Source organism: Ceratotherium simum, chromosome Y (genome assembly GCF_057802395.1).
Source record: "Ceratotherium simum simum isolate JZ-2026a chromosome Y, ASM5780239v1, whole genome shotgun sequence".
In the NCBI taxonomy this organism is placed as follows: domain Eukaryota; kingdom Metazoa; phylum Chordata; class Mammalia; order Perissodactyla; family Rhinocerotidae; genus Ceratotherium; species Ceratotherium simum.
In genome coordinates, this window is record NC_141941.1 from 10545706 (window position 1) to 10566093 (window position 20388).

The 20388-nt window shown below is 40.6% G+C and overlaps 1 protein-coding gene across 1 annotated transcript in view; it reads right to left on the reverse strand.

Annotated features, from left to right (window-relative positions):
- Nucleotides 1-16805, reverse strand: part of LOC147911647 (protein WWC3-like) — a 152616-nt gene extending 135811 nt beyond the window's left edge. The window contains exon 1 of the mRNA XM_087427891.1: nt 16555-16805. Coding sequence (XP_087284017.1) covers nt 16555-16805 — 251 coding nt within the window. The remainder of the gene's footprint in view (nt 1-16554) is intronic.
- Between the last annotated feature and the right edge of the window lie 3583 nt (nt 16806-20388).

Sequence of the window (20388 nt, forward strand, 5' to 3'; positions counted from 1 at the left end):
AGAAGACAAGGAAATGCATAACATAAAAGACAGAGATTTCAAAATAGCTATCATAAAAAAACTGAATGAAATATGAGACAACACAAACAATTCAATGAGATTAGGAGTTTCTTCACAAAAGAGATTGAAATCATAAAGAAAAACCAATCAGTGCTGATGGAGATGAAGAACACAATGGAGGAGATAAAGGAGAATCTGGAATCTTTAAAGAACAGAGCTGACTATATGGAGGAAAGAATTAGCATTATGGAGGATAGGAATACAGATATGCTCCAGATGGAAGAAGAAAGAGAACTAGGACTAAAAAGAAATGAAGAAACTCTCCGAGAAATATCTGACTCGATTAGGAAATGTAACATAAGAATTATAGGTATTCCTGAGGGAGAAGAGAGGGAAAGAGAAACAGAGAGCCTTTTCAAGGAAATAATACCTGAGAACTTCCCAAATCTGGAAGGAGCAGGAAATACCAGTAAGTGAAGGCAACTGATCACCTAAATATGTCAACAGGCAAAGGCCCACTCCACAACACCTAGTGGTAAGGCTGGCCAAAGTCAATGACAAAGAAACAATATTAGGCAGCTAGACAAAAACAAAAAATAACGTACAAAGGAACTCCCATCAGGCTCTCAGCGGATTTCTCAACAGAAACTTTACAGGCTAGGAGACACTGGAATGATATATTCAAAATACTGAAAGACAAAAACTTTGAGCCAAGAATACTCTATCCAGCAAAAATATCCTTCAAATATGATGGAGAAATAGTAACTTTCCCAGATAAACAGAAGCGAAGGGAGTTCATGGCCACGAGACCCCGACTACAAGAAATGCTCAAGAAGGCCCTCAGGCCTGAAAAAAAGAAGAGAAAGGGAATACAAAGCTTGGAGCAAGGAGAAAAATAGGTAGATAAAATCAGAAAAATAGTAGATGTTTACGGGAAAAGGTTAGCAACCACTTAAATACCAAAATCAAAGATAAAAGGAAGGAATTCACAAAAAATAAATATAACCTTATCACTGTAAACACACACCCACAACACAAGATAGAATAAGATATAACAAGAACGACTTACAAGGGGAAGAGGAAAGTGATTGAATTGACTTAGTATAAGGAAATAGGAGGCCATCAGATAACAGACTATCTCATACACAAGATTTTTTACACAAACCTCAAGGTAACCTCTAAACAAATAATCAAAACAAAGTCACATGATAAACAAAGAGAAAACTAGAAGAGTCATAAGACAGAACAACAAAACTGAATTGGCAGTCTGAAACAAATGGGACAAGAAACAAAGGAAATGCAAAAGAACCGGTAAATTAGTAACAAAACAGCAACATTAAGCCCTCATATATCAATAATTACCCTAAATGTAAATGAGCAGAACTCTCCCATCAAAAGAAACAGAGTGGCAGGATGGATTAAAAAGGAAGACCCAACAATATGCTGCATTCAAGAAACACATTTCAGCTCTAAAGACAAACACAGGCTCAGAGTGAAAGGATGGAAGACAACACTCCAAGCTAATGGCAAACAAAAGAAAGCAGGAGTTGCATACTCACATCAGACAGAGTAGACTTCAAGATAAAACAGGTTCAGAGAGACAAAGAAGGGAAATATATAATGATAAAAGGGACACTCCACCACAAAGACGTATCACTTATAAATATATATGCACTGAACATAGGAGCACCAATGTACATAAAGCAACTATTAACAAACCTAAAAGGAGACATTAACAACAACACAATAATAGTAGGGGATCTTAATACCCCATTTACATCAATGGATAGATCATCTACACAAAAAGTCAATAAAGAAATTGTAGACTTAAATGAAAACTGGACAAGAAGGATCTAGTACACATATACAGAGCACTACACCCAAAAACAGCTGACTACACATTTTTCTCAAGCACGCATGGAACATTCTCAAGGATAGACCATATGTGGGGAAACAAAGCAAGCCTCAATAAATTTAAGAAGATTGAAATCATAACAAGCATCTTTTCAGACCACAATGCTATGAAACTGGAAAACAACCACGAAAAAAAAAAAACTGGGAAAGTGACAAAAATGTAGACATTAAACAACATGCTACTGACAAACCAATGGATCATTGATGAAATTAAAGGAGAAATCAAAAAACATCTGGAAACAAATGAAAAAGAAAATATGCCATACAAAACCATATGGGATGCAGCAAAAGCGGTCCTGAGAGGGAAACTCATAGCGATACAAGCCCACCTTAACAAACAAGAAAAGCCCAAATAAGCAACCTCAAATTACACCTAACAGAACTAGAAAAATAAGAGCAAACAAAGCCCAAAGTCAGCAGAAGGAGAGAAATAATAAAAATCAAAGCAGAAATAAATGAAATAGCGACTAAAAAAACAATAGAAAAAATTAATGAAACCAAGAGTTGTTTCTTTGAAAAGATAAACAACATAATTGACAAACCTTTAGCTAGACTCACCAAGAAAAAAAGAGAGAAGGCACAAATAAGTGAAATCAGAAATGAAAGAGGAGAAACTACAACAGACACCTCAGAAATACAAAAGCTTGTAAGAGAAGACTATGAAAAGCTATATGCCAACCAATTCGACAATCTGGAAGAAATGGATAAATTCTTAGAATCATACAACCTTCCAAAACTGGATCAAGAAGAAGTAGAGAATTTGAATAGACCAATCACCAGTAAGGAGATCGAAACAGTAATGAAAAACCTCCCCAAAAATAAAAGTCCAGGACCAGACGGCTTCCCTGGGGAATTCTACCAAACATTCAAAGAAGACTTAATACCTATCCTCAAACTCTTCAAAAAAATTGAGGAGGGGGGAAGCTCCCTAACTCATTCTACGAAGCCAACATTACCCTAATACCAAAACCAGAGAAGGACAACACAAAAAAAGAAAATTACAGGCCAATATCACTGATGAACATCGATGTAAAACTCCTCAAGAAAATACTGCAAATCCCATACAACAACACAGTAAAAAGATTATACACCATGATCAGGTGGGATTTATTCCAGGTATGCAGGGATTGTTCAACATTCACAAATCAATCAACGTAATACACCACCTTAATAAAATGAAGAATAAAAATGACATGACATCTCAATAGCTGCAGAGAAAGCATTTGACAAGATACAGCATCCATTTATGATAAAAACTCTGAGTAAAATGGGCATAGAAGGAAAGCACCTCAACATAATAAAGGCCATATATGACAAACCCACAGCTAATATCATCCTCAATGGTGAAAAACTGAAAACTATCCCTCTAAGAACACGAACCAGACAAGGATGACCACTCTCACCACTCCTACTTAACATAGTACTGGAAGTCCTAGCCAGAGCAATCAGGAAAGACAAAGAAATAAAAGGGATCCAAACTGGAAAGGAAGAAGTGAAACTGTCACTATTTGCAGATGACATGATTTTATATATAGAAAACCCTAAAGAATCCACCAGAAAACTCTTAGAAGTAATAAACAAATACGGTAAAGTTGCAGGATACAAAATCAACATACAAAAATCAGTTGCATTTCTATACACTAACAACAAAGTAGCAGAAAGAGAAATTAAGAATACAATCCCATTTACAATTGCAACAAAAAGAATAAAATAACTAGGAATAAACTTATTAACCAAAGAGGTGAAAAATCTGTACACCAAAAACTATAAAACACTGCTGAAAGAAACTGAAGAGGACACAAAGGAATGGAACGACATTCCGTGCTCTTGGATTTGAAGAATTAACAGCGTTAAGATGTCCACACTTCCTAAAGCAAGCTATAGATTCAATGCAATCCTTATCAAAGTTCCAACAACATTTTTCACAGAAATACAATAAAGAATCCTAAAATTTATACGGAACAACAAAAGACCCTGAATTGCTAAAGGAATCCTGAGAAAAAAGAACAAAGCTGGAGGTATCAGAGAGTGTGATATACTACAAATATATACAAAAATATACTACAAAGCTATAGTAACCAAAACAGCATGGTACTGGCACAAAAACAGACACACAGATCAATGGAATAGAATCAAAAGACCAGAAATAAACCCACATATCTATGGACAGCTAACCTTTGACAGAGGAGATAAGAACATACAATGGAGAAAGGCAAGTCTCTTCAACAAATATTGTTGGGAAAACTGGACAGCCACATGCAAAAAAATGAAAGTAGACCATTACCTTACACCATAGACAAAAATTAACTCAAAATATATTAAAGACTTGAATGTAAGACCTGAAACTATGAAACTTCTAAAAGAAAACATACGCAGTACACTCCTTGACATTGATCTTAGCAACATATTTTCAGGCACCATGTCTGACCAGGCAAGAGAAACAATGGAAAAAATAAGCAAATGGGACTACATCAAACTAACAAGCTACTGCACAGCAAAGGAAACCATCAACAAAATGAAAAGACAACCTAACAATTGGGAGATATTTGCAAACCATATATCTGATAAGGGGTGAATCTCCAAAATATATAAAGAACTCACGCATCTCAACAAAAGAAAAAACTAATAATCCAATTAAAAAATGAGCAAAAGACCTGAACTGCCATTTCTCCAAAGAAGATATACAGATGGCCAACAGGCACATGAAAAGATGTTCAACATCACTATCAGGGAAATGCAAATCAAAACTACAATGAGATATCACCTCACTCCAGTCAGAATGCCTATAATTAACAAGACAGGAAACAACAAGTGTTGGACAGGATGTGGAGAGAAGGGGACTCTCACACACTGCTGGTGGGAGTGCAAACTGATGCAGCCACTATGGGAAACAGTATGGAGATTCCTCAAAAAATTAAGGCTAGAACTACCATACGATCCAGCTATTCCACTGCTGGGTATTTATCCAAAGAACTTGAAAACACCAACGCATAAAGATACATGCACCCGGGTGTTCACTGCAGCGTTCTTCACAATAGCCAAAACTTGGAAGCAACCTAAGTGCCCATCAAGGGACGAATGGATGAAGAAGATGTGGTATATACACAATGGAATACTACTCAGCCATAAGAAACGATGAAATCTAGCCATTTGTGACAACATGGATGGACATTGAGGGTATTATGCAAAGTGAAATAAGTCAGAGGGAGAAAAAAGCTATCATCTAAGAACTCTATATTCAGCAAAGTTATCATTCAAAAGTGAAGGTGAAAGACTTAGCCAGACAACAAAAAGTGAATTTGTTGTAAGCAGATCTACCTCATAAGAAACAATACAAGTTCATCAAACTGAAATCAGAAGACCCCCACGGTGGGGCTGGCCTGGTGGCTCATGGTTAAGTTCATGCACTTGGCTTCAGTGGTTTCAGATCCCGGATCCCGGACCTATGCACCGCTTATCAAGCCATGCTGTGGTGCCCCATATAAAGTAGAGGAAGATCAGCACAGATGTTAGCTCAGGGACCATCTTCCTCAACAAAAGGAGGAGAATTGGTAACAGATGTTAGTTCAGGGCCAAGATTCCTCACAAAAAAAAAAAAAAAAAAAAGACCCCATGATAATTCAAATCCACATAAACAAAGAGTACCTGTAAAGATAATTATGTAACTATACAAAATACTATAAAGGAATATTTTTTCCCTTTCTTCTATAACTGATTTTAAAACATTTGTACAAGATAATATATGCATGATGTATTCTTGGGCCTATGACATATAGAAAGGTAACATATGTGTAATATTTTGCCAAAAACAGCATAAACCAGGCAAGTTGGTGCAAAGCTGCAATGGGCTAAGAAAAAGTACACAGATTTTACAATAATAATTATAACAATGTACTGTGCTTTGTAAAATTAGAAGATGTAATGTGTATAATAATGTCACAAAATGGGAAAAGGAAATATACATAGGAATAGGGTTTCCATATATCACTGGAATTAATCTTCTATAAATCTGAAGGTGACACTACAGTGTTAAGAGAAATATGAAAAACCCTACAGCAAATACTAAAATAGTAGTAAAAAAGGTTAAAAAAAGTCATAATGAAAATAAAACGCTATATTAGAAAATACTCACTCAATGCAAAAGAAGGCAGCAAAGCAGAATATATGAACAAAAGAAGCATGAGACAGAAGACAAAATTTAGATTCAAAGACACAAACAGATTGAGAGTAAAAAAGTGGAAAAAACACACATCGTGCAAATAGCAACCCAAGGAATAAAAATGACAAGGAAACAGGAGACTTGAACAGAACTATAAATCAATTACACCTGAAAAATACTGAACATACCACCCAAAAAAACCCAAAAGAAATCCTCTGCAAATGTACCTGGAGCATTCTCTGAGACGGATGATAGCTAGACATCAGTTAATTTAAAGGACAGAAATAGTACAAACCTCAGTTAACTTAAAAGACAGAAATAATATAAAATGTGTTCTCCAACCACTATGGAATGAAATTAGAAATCAATAATGGAAAATTCTGAAGAACTCACAAATATGTGGACTGAAAACATACTCCTATAAAACCAATAAGTCAAGGAGAAATCAAAAGGAAAATCAGAAAACACTTTGAAATGAAGGAAAATGAAGACAAAGCATACCATAATACACAGGATGCAGCAAAACCAATGCTTAAATGTAAATGTGTAGCTGTAAAATGCCTACATTAAGAAAGAAAAAAGATCTGAAAATCAATAACCTAACCTTCCATCCTAAGATACTAGAACAAAAAAAAAGAGCAAATAAAACAAAAGCAAGCAGAATGAAGAGAGCAGCTAAGAGTGGAAATTAAGGGCGAAGAGCATTAAAAAATAGGGAAAATTAATGAAACCAAATGCTGGTTGTTCAAAAAGATTAACGAAATTGAAAGCCATTGGTTTAGTTTGACCAAGAAAAAGAGAAGATTCACATTAGTGGAATCAGAAATGCAAAAGGGAACACTACTGCCAGCCTAACAGAAATAAAAACAATCATAAAGGAATAACATGAACAACTGAATATCAACAATTTAGATAACTTAAGGTAAAGGGCAAAGAAATTCCTAGGGGAAAAAAGCTAGCAAAACTGACACAAGAAAAAAAAACCAGACAATTTCAATATAAATAGAGAGTATAAGTGGAAACACTGACTCAATAATCAAAACTACCCACAAAGATAAGCCTGGAGCCAGACACCTTTAAGCATGAATTCTACCACACATTCAATGAAGAATTAATGCTGATTCTTCATAAACTCTGCAAAAAAATATAGAAGAGGAAAAATACTTCACAACTTATGAGGCCAGAGTATTATCCTGATACAAAACAATACAAAAACATCGCAAGAAAACTACACAGTACTATCTTGTATAAATATAAATGCAAAAATCCTCAACAAAACACTTATCAAACTGTATCAAATGAAAATTGTATCAAAATAGAAAACACATGTAGAAGTACACACGATGATCAAATAGGATTTATCCCAGGGATGTAATGTTAGCTTAGCCATCAAAAATCAATTAAAAGGACAGATGACACCAACAGAATAAAACAAAAATCACACCATCATCTTAAGGGCAGAGAAAAAGCATCTGACAAAGTCTATTTCTTTTCATGATAAAAACATTCCACCCTGAATAGAAGGGAACTTCCTCAAATAAAGGGCATTCATGAAAACCTTACAGTTAACATTATATTTAAAAGTGAAAACTGAACGCTTTCTCCTCATATCAGGAACAAAACAAGAGTATCTGCTCTCACTACTTCAATGCAACAACGTACGTGAGGTTCGACCCAGGGCAATAAGGGAGGGAAAAAGAATAAAAGGTGCCAGAAAAGACTAAAAATACTTCTATTTGTTGATGACATGATTTTGCATATAGAAAATCCTAGCAAGTCAACTAAACAACTATCAGAATGAATCAATTAGTTCAGACACATCGTAGGGTACAAGTTCAAAACAATCCCAAACTGTCTATCTATATATGTGCAATGAAAGATCCCAAAATAAAATTAAGAACACAATTCCATTCACAATAGCAATAAAAAGAATAAAATATATAACAGCAAACAAAAGAAAAAATGAAAAACTGGTTCCAGTTCAAGACAGTGACGTAGGAAGATCCTGAACTCACCTCCTCCCAAGGACACACCTAATCTACAGCTACATAAGGAAAAATTTCCTTGGGTTGGGGGGGACCATTAACTAGCTGAGCAACTCCTACGCATCTCCTACCCACATCAAAGCGGGTAGGAGAAGCTGAGATACAGTCTAACCATAAACCCAACCCCTGGCGTGGCTATCCATAACAAGGAGGGAACTCAAAACCCAGAGTTTCTCCCTGAGGAGTGAAGTGTTTAAACCCATCAGGCACCCCAACTTTTAAGACATGCACCTGAAAGATCAGTCCCCCCAAAATCTAGTTTTGAAACTCAACAAGGGCTCCCATCCATGAAACCCACAAGGCTATAGTGCTCTGAGAAACAGTTCTTAAAGAGCTCATGCAGACTCACCCACCCCAGGGACCAGTGCAGAAAAAGCCAACTGAGAAGCAACCAGTCTTTCCGTGAAAGAGGCCTATTGGCTTACCTTAAAGCATTAGCCTGAGGTGCAGGCTCCTAATTTAACACATATCTAAGGGGCTACTGAAATAGTCTCTGGGGACAGAGACCAGAGGATGCCATCTTTGCCCTCTCTTGAGGCCTTGCTCAAGCTTGCCTACATCTCTGGAAAAGGAGCATACACGCTCATATGGCACGCTGATTTCTGTGGCTGCACCAGGGAATACCTATCGATCATCTGCCTCTGATGGCCAGTGGGGCTTGCACTCCTGGATATCACAGGATGGTAATAAACGAAGAGTACTTAACCAGCTACCGGGACCACTCACAGCAGAGAGGGAACTGATGAAAGAGCCCAGTCTCTTTGTGAAAGACACCTACTACCTTATCTTCACAGCTGCGACCAGAGGGGCAAGCTTCTAATTAAACACACATTTAAGAGCCAATGGGAATTCTCTCCAGAGATTTCATAGGGCAGGCAATATCCTCACAGTCTCAGTCAGCTGAGGTCCAGACTGCTGGTATCCACTACAGGAGAGCTTCTACGTGTCTGGGGGCCCAATTTTTACATCTGGCGCCCAGGATTTTGTGTACGCCACCCAGAGGCCCATCCCTTGATAGCCTGGCACTGGCAACAGCCAGGCTTGTGTTCACGAGTTGAACAGGATGGTAGCAAAAAATACCTCCTAATGAGTTATCACCACAGGGCTCAGGGCAGAGGGAACAAAAAGAAATGTCCATTCCCCCGTCTTCCCTTGAAAAAGCAGTATTTGCATACTTGAAAAGCTATTGCCTGAGGCTTTGGATTCCAATCAACCTGAAACTGAGTGCTAACTGAGATCACACTTTGGGACACTGACACACCTCTTGGGCATAGCCTCAACTACCAGGAGTCACTAAAAACAACAAGCTGACGGGACAACCATGAAAGTTGGAGTGACAACCATGAGGTAAGGAAGGGAGAATCAATAAGGTTCATCTCCTCCACAGAGGTCACTTTTTCAAGACTGAGAGAGTCTTGAAAAACGCTGTTTTATATAAAGCATAGAAATGAGCACAGAGTGACTAAGAAAGGGGGAAACACAGGAACACGGGTGAAATGAAAAGGAAGGTAAAAAACATTAATGGAAGAGAGAAAAGTGTTGTACCAGAATAAAGCTCAAAATAATGATGCAAAAGAAGCTCTCCAATCTCAAGCTTCAGAAAGGACTGGACAAAGTGAGAATTTGCACAAAGAGAGAGAAAATATAGGAAACTACCAATAAGGTCACAAAGACGAAATACAATAACTGAACTAAAAAATGCATGAGATGGGTTCAACAGCAGACTACATGAAGCAACAGACAGGATCAGTGAACTCAAAGACAGGGCAGAGGAATTCATCCAATCAGAGAAGCAAAAAGAAAACAACTGAAATAAAGTAAAGCTAGCCTAGGGGATTTATGGGACAACATCAAGCAGGCCAACACTCACTATGTCAGAGCCCCAGAAGGAGAAGCTAGCGAGAAAGGGGCAGAAAACTTGTCAGAAGAAATGATGGCTGTGGCCAGCCCTGTGGCTTGGCGGTTAAGTGCACGCGCTCCGCTGCTGGCGGCCCGGGTTCCGATTCCGGGCACGTACGGACACACCGCTTCTCCGGCCACGCTGAGGCCGCGTCCCACACACAGCAACTAGAAGGCTGTGCAACTATGACATACAACGATCTACTGGGGCTTTGGGAGAAATAAATAAATAAAAATTAAAAAAAAAAAAAAGAAAAGAAATGATGGCTGAAAACTTCCCAAACCTGGGCAAGGAAATAGCCACCCAGATCCAGGAAGCCTACGGAGTTCCAAAGAGGATGAACCCAAACAGACCCACACCAAGGCACACTGAAATTAAACTGTCAAACGTCCAAGACAAGCAGAGACTCTTAAAAGCAGCAAGAGAAAAGCAACCTGTTACATACAAGGGAACCCTGTTAGACTATCAGCAGATTTTTTCAGCAGAAACTTTGCAGGTAGAAGGGACTGTCATTATTTATTCAAAGTTCTGAAAGAAAAAAAGCTACCAATCCAGACACTCTACCTGACAGAGTTTTCCTTCAGAACTGAGAAGAGAAAAACAGCTTTCCAGACAAACAAAAGCTAAAGGAGTTCAACACCACTAGACTAGCCTTACAAAAAATATGACAAAAGGGACTTGTTTAAGCTGAAACAAAAGGGCACTAATTAGTAACTGGAAAACATGAGAAAGTATAAATCTCACTGGTAAGATAAATTTATGGTAAAATGCAGAATAACCTAATGTTGTAAAGGTGGTAGGTTAATTACTTATAAAGCTAGTATGAAAGTTAAAAGAAAAAGGTAGTAAAAATAACTATAACTACAATAATTTGTTAAGTGATACACAAGATAAAAGATGTGAACTGTGACATCAAAAACATAAAGAGTAGGGGAAGGGCGTAAAGATGTACAGCTTTAGAACAGTTTCAAACCTAAGTTGTTATCAGCTTAAAACAGACTGTTATAAAAACAAGTTGTTTAATGCAAGCCTCATGGTAACCACAAAGGAAAACTGTAGAAGATACACAAAAGGTAAAGAGAAAAGCACTGACGCATACTCCTACAGAAAATCAGCAAATCATAAAGGAAGAGAGCAAGAGAAGAAAGAAGCAGAGAAACTACAAAGCAGCCAGAAAACAACGAATAAAACAGCAATAAAGGCATACCTGTTAATAATTACTTGAGGGGCCGACCTGGTGGCGCAGCGGCTAAGTTTGGGCGGTCTGCTTCGCGGCCGGGGTTGGGTGGTTCGGATCCTGGGCGCAACCTACTCACCGCTCGTCAAGGCATACTTAGGCGAGGTCCCACATAGAAGAACTAAAAGGACCTACAACTAGGATACACAACTATGTACTGGGGCTTTGGGGAGAGAAAGAGGAAGATTGGCAACAGATGTTAGCTCAGGCCAATCTTCTAAATAAATAAATAAATAAATAAATAAATAAATAAATAAATAAATAAGGCTTGACGTAAAAAAATTACTTGAAATGTAAATGGACTGAATTCTCAAATCAAAAGACATAGAGTGACTTAATGGGTTAAAAAAAAAAAGACCCATCTATATGCTGCCTACAAGAGTCTCACCTCAGATGTAAAGATACACACACAGAGTGAAAGTGAAGGGATGGAAAAACATATTTCACGCAAGTTGAAACCAAAAGAAAGCTGGGGGAGCAATACTCATATCAGATAAAATAGACTATAAGACAAAGACTGTATTAACAGACAGTGATGGTCATTATATAATGACAATGGGGTCAATCCAACAAGAGGATAGAACAGTTGTAAAAACTTACGCACCTAGCAGAGGGGCACCTAAATATATAATGCAAATATTAACAGACCTCAAGGGAGAAATAGACAGCAATTCAATAATAGTAAGGGACTTTAATACCCCACTTTCATCAATGGGTAGATCATCCAGACAGAAAATCAATAAGGAAACACCGGCCTTAAACAACACGTTAGAACCAGATGCACATAAGAAACGTGTTCAGAACACTTCGTCCAAAAGTAACAGAATACACATTCCTCTCAAGCACACATGACACATTCTCCAGGACAGATCACATGTTAGGCCACAAAACAAATCTTAATAAATTTAAGAAGACTGAAAACATATCAAGCATCTTTCCTGACCACAATGGTATTAAGCAAGAAAAAACTGGAAAATTCCACGAATACCTGGAGATTAAACAACATGCTTGTTTAAACAACAGCAGAGCAACCAATGGGTCAAAAAAAGAAATCAAAAATACCTAGAGACAAGTAAAAATGGAAACACAACACACCAAACCTTAAGGGATGCTGCAAAAGCCGTTCTAAGAGAGAAGTTCCAAGTCACAAAGGCCTACATCATGAAACAAGAGAGATCACAACCAACCAACTTGGCGCTTCAAGGAACTAGAAAAAGAAGTAACAAACTAAGCTCAAAGATAGCAGAAGGAAAGAAAAAACAAAGATCAGAGCAGAAATAAATGAAATAGAGAATAAAAAGAAAACAGAAAAGATCAAGGAAACTAAGGGGTGAATTTTTTTTTAAAGATGAAGAAAATGGACAAACCTGTAGCTAGACTCAGGAAAAAAAGGGAGAGGTAACCAACAAAAAAACCAAGAAACGAAAGAAAAGTTACAACTGGTACTACAGAAATACAACGACCATACAGACTGCTGCAAACAACTGTATGCTCAAAGTAGGACAACCTGGGAGAAACGGAGAAATCCTAGAAACATACAACCCAGCAAGACTGAATCACTAAGGAAACAGATAATCTGAACAGACTGATTACAAGGAAGGACATCAAATCAGTGACCAAAAACTTCCCACCAGGACCAGATGGCTTCACCAGTGAATTCTACCAAACGTTTAAAGACGAATTAATCCCAATTCTTCCCGAACTCTTCCAAGAAACAGAAGAAGAGGGAACACTTCCAAACTCATTTTACAAAGCCAGCATTACCCTGATACCAAAACCAGACAAGGACATCTTATCTGAAAGCTTTTCACTAAAATCAGGAACAAGACTCTCGCCACTTGTACTCAACACAGTATTGGAAGTCCAAGCCAGAGCAATTAGGCAAGAAAAAGAAATAAACAGCATCCAAATCAGAAAGGAAGAAGCAAAACTATCACTATTTGCAGAGGACATGATATTATACACAGAAAACCCTGTAGACTCCACCGAAAAAATATTAGAATAAACAACTTCAGTAAAGCTGCAGCGTACAAAATCAACATACAAATACCTGTTGTGCCTCTACCCACTAATAATGAACTAGCAAAAAGAAATTAAGAAAACAAACCCATTTACAATTGCATCAAAAAGAATAAAACACCTAGGAACGAATTTAACCAAGGAGGTGTAAGACCGATACACCGAAAACTATATGACATTGATGACAGACACCAAAAAAGACACAAACAGAAAGATATTTTGTGCTCATGGACTGGAAGAACTAATGCTGTTAAAATGTCCATATTACCCAAAGCAATCTACAGATGCAATCCAATCCCCATCAAAATTCCAACGGCATTTTTCACAGAAATAGAACAAACAATCCTAAAACTCTCGTGGAACCAAAAAAGACCCTGAAGAGCCAAAGCAATCTTGAGAAACAAGAACAAAACTGAAGGCATCACACTTCCTAATTTCAAACTAGACTACAAAGCTACAGTAATCAAAACAACACAGCACGGACAAACACAGACACAGAGACTAAGAGAACAGACTAGAGGCTCACACATATGGTCAATTAATTTATGACAGTGGAGCCGAGAATTTACAACGGGGAAGGGACAGTCTCTTCAATAAATGGTGTTGGGAAAACTGGACCGCCACATGCAAACGAATGAAACCGGGCCACTGTCTTACGCCATACACAAAAATTAACTTCAAAATGGATTAAGGACTTAAATGTAAGACCCGAAAGTGCAAAACTCTTAGAAGAAAACACAGGCGGAAAGCTCCTTGACATGGGTCCGGGAAACAAATTTTTTGGATTTGATGCCAAAAGCAAAGCCCACAAAAGCAAACACAAACAAGTGAGACTACCTCAACTACAGCATCACTAAGCACCAGCGAAATGCTAACCAAAACCACAATGAGATATCACCTCACACCTGTTGGAACGGCTATCATAAAACAGACAAGAAAGAACAAGTGTTGGTGAGGATGTGGTAAGAGGGGAACCTCTGTGAGCTGCTGGTAGGAAAGTAAATTGGTGCAGCCACTATGAGAAACAGTATGCAGGCTCCTCCAAAAACTAAAACAGAACTACCATACGATCCAGTAATCCCACTTCCGGGTATTTACCCAAAGAAAACAAAAACACTAACTTGAAAAGACAGACGCGCCCCCAAGTTCATTGCAGTGTTATTTACAACAGCCAAGACACACAAACAACCTAAGCGTCCATCGACAGATGAATGGATAAAGAAGATGGGGGGGGGGTGAAATAATATTCAGCCACAACAAAAGAAATCCAGCCATTTGCGACAACATGGATGGACCCTGAGGCCATTACGGTAAGTGAAATAAGTCAGGGAGAGAAAGACAACACCGTGTGATTTTATACATGGAATCTATAAAAAAAAAACAAGAAATAAAAAACAACCCAGCTCAGAGATACAGAGAACAGACTGGTGGTTGCCAGAGGTTGGGGAAGGGGGGCAAAACGATGAAGGGGGTCAAAAAGTACAAACTTACAGGTAGACGATAATTAAGCTACTGGGATTAATGTACAGCATGAGGACTATAGTAATAACATTGTATTGCATATTTGAAAGCTGCCAAGAGAGCAAATCTTAAAAGCTCTCATCTCAAAGAAAAAAATTATAACTATGTATGGTGACTGCTGTTAACCAGACTTACTGTGGCGATCATTTCCCAATATAAATAAATATCAAATCATTATGTCGTACACCTAATACTTCGTACACAAAACTAATATTATGCCATACGTCAACTATAGCTCAAAAAAATATCTTCAGCCTGCTCTAAGCAAACTAGTATTTTTAATTGGTTCATTTTCCAGTTCTTGGGGTTTTTAAAAGACGTATAGCACAAGAGCGCACCAAATTCCAAGTTGCTCTACTAATTTTAGAACCATTCAAGGCTTTATCACACACCTGTAGCTCTATCCTTTCGCCAAAGCTATATGATCTCCATCTGATTTTCAAAATAACTAGGCATCTTTATAACCTATAAAATTGTGCTACAATTTATCTAAGTTTCTGAGTTCAGTAGTTTACAATGACCAGAGAAAATGTTAGGCAACCACGATGTTTTTGCTTTGTTTTTCCGTATCCGAAGCCAGAGTTACCTTCAAAAAACACTTCAGCAGCTTCTCTCCTCCAAAGTTTATTTCCAAAGTCAGTACCACGCAATGCTGCCTTCCGCGTGCAGGTAGGAGGAAGCAGATGCGATGTCACGACACCCGGCCTTTTCAAGAGTTAAAATCACTGGGAATCCTGTGCTACTTCCTTTCTGGCACTCAGGCCCAGCGTGGAGAGAGACTGCTCCCAGTAGGAGAAAATCCTAGATAACTGCAAACACTTGGTTTCAACAGAATCCCCAATTCCACAAAAAATGCGTCTGTCCAAAAAGCAGCTGAATGACTGAAACCGGTAGACAATCAAATAAAAAGTTAAGGAAAAGCGTAATTACGTGAAATTAATTAAATGCAATATGGTAGTGCTTTTTGAAGAATGTTTTTACTCCACAGAATTTATGTACATAAATAATAAAGCAACCTAGTGCCCTATTTATATCTTGCACACAAAAAGGAAACCTAAAAGTCAAGAGTTGTTTTCATTTATTTCAGAAGCACACAGGGTGTAATCATTCTCCATTCTGGCTGGAGGGAAAAAAAGCTACTTCAATCATAATTTTAACTCGCTTGATGTTTAAAACGCTAAAGAAGAACCATCACCGTTTGGGAACAGGCTCTCCCAACTCCAAAAGAATTGGGAATCCCTGGAGTGTCCCGTCTGGCCTCAATCTTTTGATGGAAACTAGACTGAGCCCGCCAGGCAAGGAACCCACCCCACGAAGCTGGGGCGCACGTTTGCGCTCCAAGATGACAGCTCATCTGGCCTCCGCGGGGCCGGGGGCGGCGGGACGCAGAGGCCCGGCAGGGATGGGCGAGGCCGAGGCGGAAAAAGGAAAAGAGGGCCATCCGTCAGCCCTGGGAGAGGAAATTCCAGGCGCCCAACTCCCAGGCGCCGGTCAGCGGGTGACGTGAGGGAACCAAGTCCGAGCGTCCGGCCACGGAGAGAGTCCTAGGGTAACTAGGGGCTTTGCGATCAGAAGTATCTCACGGCTCTAGAGAGAACGACGCAATTCACGCCCTTGACAGCGGGACAGAGGCCGAGACCGGGTTTCCTGGCAGACCCGCGCTGGGCGGGGCCTGTCGCCAGCGCATCCGCTGCGTCGTGACCCGCCGGAGGTGGCACCCGCGCCTGATCCCATTACATCCCCACTCTGGCGCCCTTACCGGTCGCGGGGATCGATCCACGACGTCTGGCGCGTGTTGTGGTCGATGTAGAAGACGCGGCCGTCGTAGTCGCGCGCCTCCTCCCAGCCGGCGGGTAGCGGCAGCTCAGCGCTCCCCTGGCCCGGGGGCGGCGGCGGCGCGGAGGCCGCGGAGGGCGCGGGGGCCGCGAGGGGGACCAAAGGCAGCGGCACCCGCGGAAGAGCGCGGGGCTGCCCCTGTCGCAGCCTCCGGCCGCCGCTCAACCACAGCATGAGTTCGTGGGATCCGCCACTGCCCTTGCCTGCGCCGCGCGCCGCTTTCTCCGCCAGCGCTACGACCTGGATCCCTGGGGGCAGGGGCGGCTGCAGGAAGGCGTCCGCCGCGCCCGGGACATGCTTCAGCCCGCGACGCTTGCGCGCCGGCACCAGTCCGCCGCTGCCGCCGGCCGCTCCTCTGCTCCGCCGGATAGCCGCCGACACTCTAGGAAAGTCACAGCCTCGGACCCTACGCCATGGTACCGCCTGGATGGCCGTACATTCCCAAACCAAGCACGGCCATCTTCGCTTCTGTTAGCGGCCAGACCGGGTCTGGGCTGGCGTGTGCTAAGCCTAAGGGCCCGCCTCCTTACTCTGGCCACAGTTGCTCCTACAATCTCGACAGTCTTCCTCCAGTATTCCTCCTCCTGAGACACCAATTCCTGCTGTTTCTGAGTCCTCGCGCTCCGCCTTCTCTTTCTGCTGCTCTTGCTCCGCCCTCTCCTCCTCCTCCCCATTTCAGCTACTCCTCATACACCCAGCCAGCAGCTCCTCACTCGGCTGCTTCTCGTCCCTCTCTGTTACTCTTTCCCTCACCTCTTCTACTTTTCCCGAAGGCCACTCCTCCTCATTCCTCTGCCCTCTGCCTCCCTCATCCCGCTCCCGATTTCCCCTTTCCTTCGTCTTCTTATCTTCCCTCATCCCCCTCTTCCTTGCTCTCTTCTCTCTTCCCTGCAGTTCGACGACCTCCTCTCGCTTGGCTCGGAAACTACATGAGTGTCAAGATGGACGCACGCAGCCCCGTCAGCCCCCAAATATCGCAGAGAGGAGCGACAGCCTGGGGCTGTCTTCCGAGAGTCAAAGTATTCCCAAGAAAGAAGGCAGACACCTCACTTCAGCACTTCACCCGGATCTCATGCCTTGAAAGTCCGAGGACTTCCAGTCGGCCCGCCTCAGTGGAGAAGAGAGGAGGGGACTACTCCCTGGGTCGCCCAAATACTCTTGCTCGCCCCGCAAAGGTGGGTAAAGACTCTGAGGGAAGCCGAGGGAACTCAGTAGCTCTCAGTGGAACTTGCACCGGGTTCTCTTGGGTGGGACAGGGAGGACGCAACTACAAGTGAAGATGTGGGCAGGTGGCCACCTCATGTCCCCGTCAAAACAGCCCTAATAGGGCTGATAGAAGTCCCCACTCAGGGTGGGGTCTCCTCATGTTCTCTGAGCTCTTCTTCTAATCTGTGCGATCCAGTATTTGAACAGAGATCCAACTAGGATACTGCTGGGCAGGAAGCTAGGTGAACTATTAAAATATTAGACCTTGATGGTAGTGTACTTTCCATTCGCATTTCAAAGTGGGGAAACGCGCCATAAAGGTTTGGGCTCTGTCTTGCTCCAAATCTCTCAGCTATGTAACGCTCCAGGCCTCTTATGGGCAGAATAGTGTTCCCCTACATACTCACCCAACTTTTCATATGTTTAAATCCTAATCCCTAGAACCTCAGAAAGTAAACATATTTGGAGGTAAAGCCTTTAAAGTAGTGATTAAGTTGAAATAAGGTAATTAGAATTGGTCTTAATTTAATCAGACTGGTGTTCTTATGAAAAGAAATTTATAAACACACGGAGACACCAAGATTGTCCATACGCAGAGAAATATGTGAAAAGAAACCAAAGGGTGCCCAAGTGCAAAGCAAGAAAAGTCCTCAGAGGAAACTAAGGGTGCTGGTACCTTGAGCTTGAACTTGCAGCATCCAGAAATGAGAGAAAATAAATTTCAGTTGTTTAAGCCACCCAGAACTGTAGTATTTTGTTAAGGCAGGCCCAGCAAACTAATAGAAGAGTGCTGCTTGCAAACTTAGTGGCAGGAAAGTATGCGGCTTTCACTTTGGGTTACTGTGCTTGATTTTGAGCTATAATTGATGTATACCATAATATTAGTTTCAGGTGTACGACAATGATTTGATATTTGTTTATATTGGGAAATGATCGCCACAGTAAGTCTGGTTAACAGCAGTCACCATACATAGTTATAATTTTTTTCTTTGAGATGAGAGCTTTTAAGATTTGCTCTCTTGGCAGCTTTCAAATATGCAATACAATGTTATTACTATAGTCCTCATGCTGTACATTAATCCCAGTAGCTTAATTATCGTCTACCTGTAAATTTGTACTTTTTGACCCCCTTCATCGTTTTGCCCCCTTCCCCAACCTCTGGCAACCACCAGTCTGTTCTCTGTATCTCTGAGCTGGGTTGTTTTTTATTTCTTGTTTTTTTTTTATAGATTCCATGTATAAAATCACACGGTGTTGTCTTTCTCTCCCTGACTTATTTCACTTACCGTAATGGCCTCAGGGTCCATCCATGTTGTCGCAAATGGCTGGATTTCTTTTGTTGTGGCTGAATATTATTTCACCCCCCCCCATCTTCTTTATCCATTCATCTGTCGATGGACGCTTAGGCTGTTGTAAATAACACTGCAATGAACTTGGGGGCGCGTCTGTCTTTTCAAGTTAGTGTTTTTGTTTTCTTTGGGTAAATACCCGGAAGTGGGATTACTGGATCGTATGGTAGTTCTGTTTTAGTTTTTGGAGGAGCCTGCATACTGTTTCTCATAGTGGCTGCACCAATTTACTTTCCTACCAGCAGCTCACAGAGGTTCCCCTCTTACCACATCCTCACCAACACTTGTTCTTTCTTGTCTGTTTTATGATAGCCGTTCCAACAGGTGTGAGGTGATATCTCATTGTGGTTTTGGTTAGCATTTCGCTGGTGCTTAGTGATGCTGTAGTTGAGGTAGTCTCACTTGTTTGTGTTTGCTTTTGTGGGCTTTGCTTTTGGCATCAAATCCAAAAAATTTGTTTCCCGGACCCATGTCAAGGAGCTTTCCGCCTGTGTTTTCTTCTAAGAGTTTTGCACTTTCGGGTCTTACATTTAAGTCCTTAATCCATTTTGAAGTTAATTTTTGTGTATGGCGTAAGACAGTGGCCCGGTTTCATTCGTTTGCATGTGGCGGTCCAGTTTTCCCAACACCATTTATTGAAGAGACTGTCCCTTCCCCGTTGTAAATTCTCAGCTCCACTGTCATAAATTAATTGACCATATGTGTGAGCCTCTAGTCTGTTCTCTTAGTCTCTGTGTCTGTGTTTGTCCGGGCTGTGTTGTTTTGATTACTGTAGCTTTGTAGTCTAGTTTGAAATTAGGAAGTGTGATGCCTTCAGTTTTGTTCTTGTTTCTCAAGATTGCTTTGGCTCTTCAGGGTCTTTTTTGGTTCCACGAGAGTTTTAGGATTGTTTGTTCTATTTCTGTGAAAAATGCCGTTGGAATTTTGATGGGGATTGGATTGCATCTGTAGATTGCTTTGGGTAATATGGACATTTTAACAGCATTAGTTCTTCCAGTCCATGAGCACAAAATATCTTTCTGTTTGTGTCTTTTTTGGTGTCTGTCATCAATGTCATATAGTTTTCGGTGTATCGGTCTTACACCTCCTTGGTTAAATTCGTTCCTAGGTGTTTTATTCTTTTTGATGCAATTGTAAATGGGTTTGTTTTCTTAATTTCTTTTTGCTAGTTCATTATTAGTGGGTAGAGGCACAACAGGTAT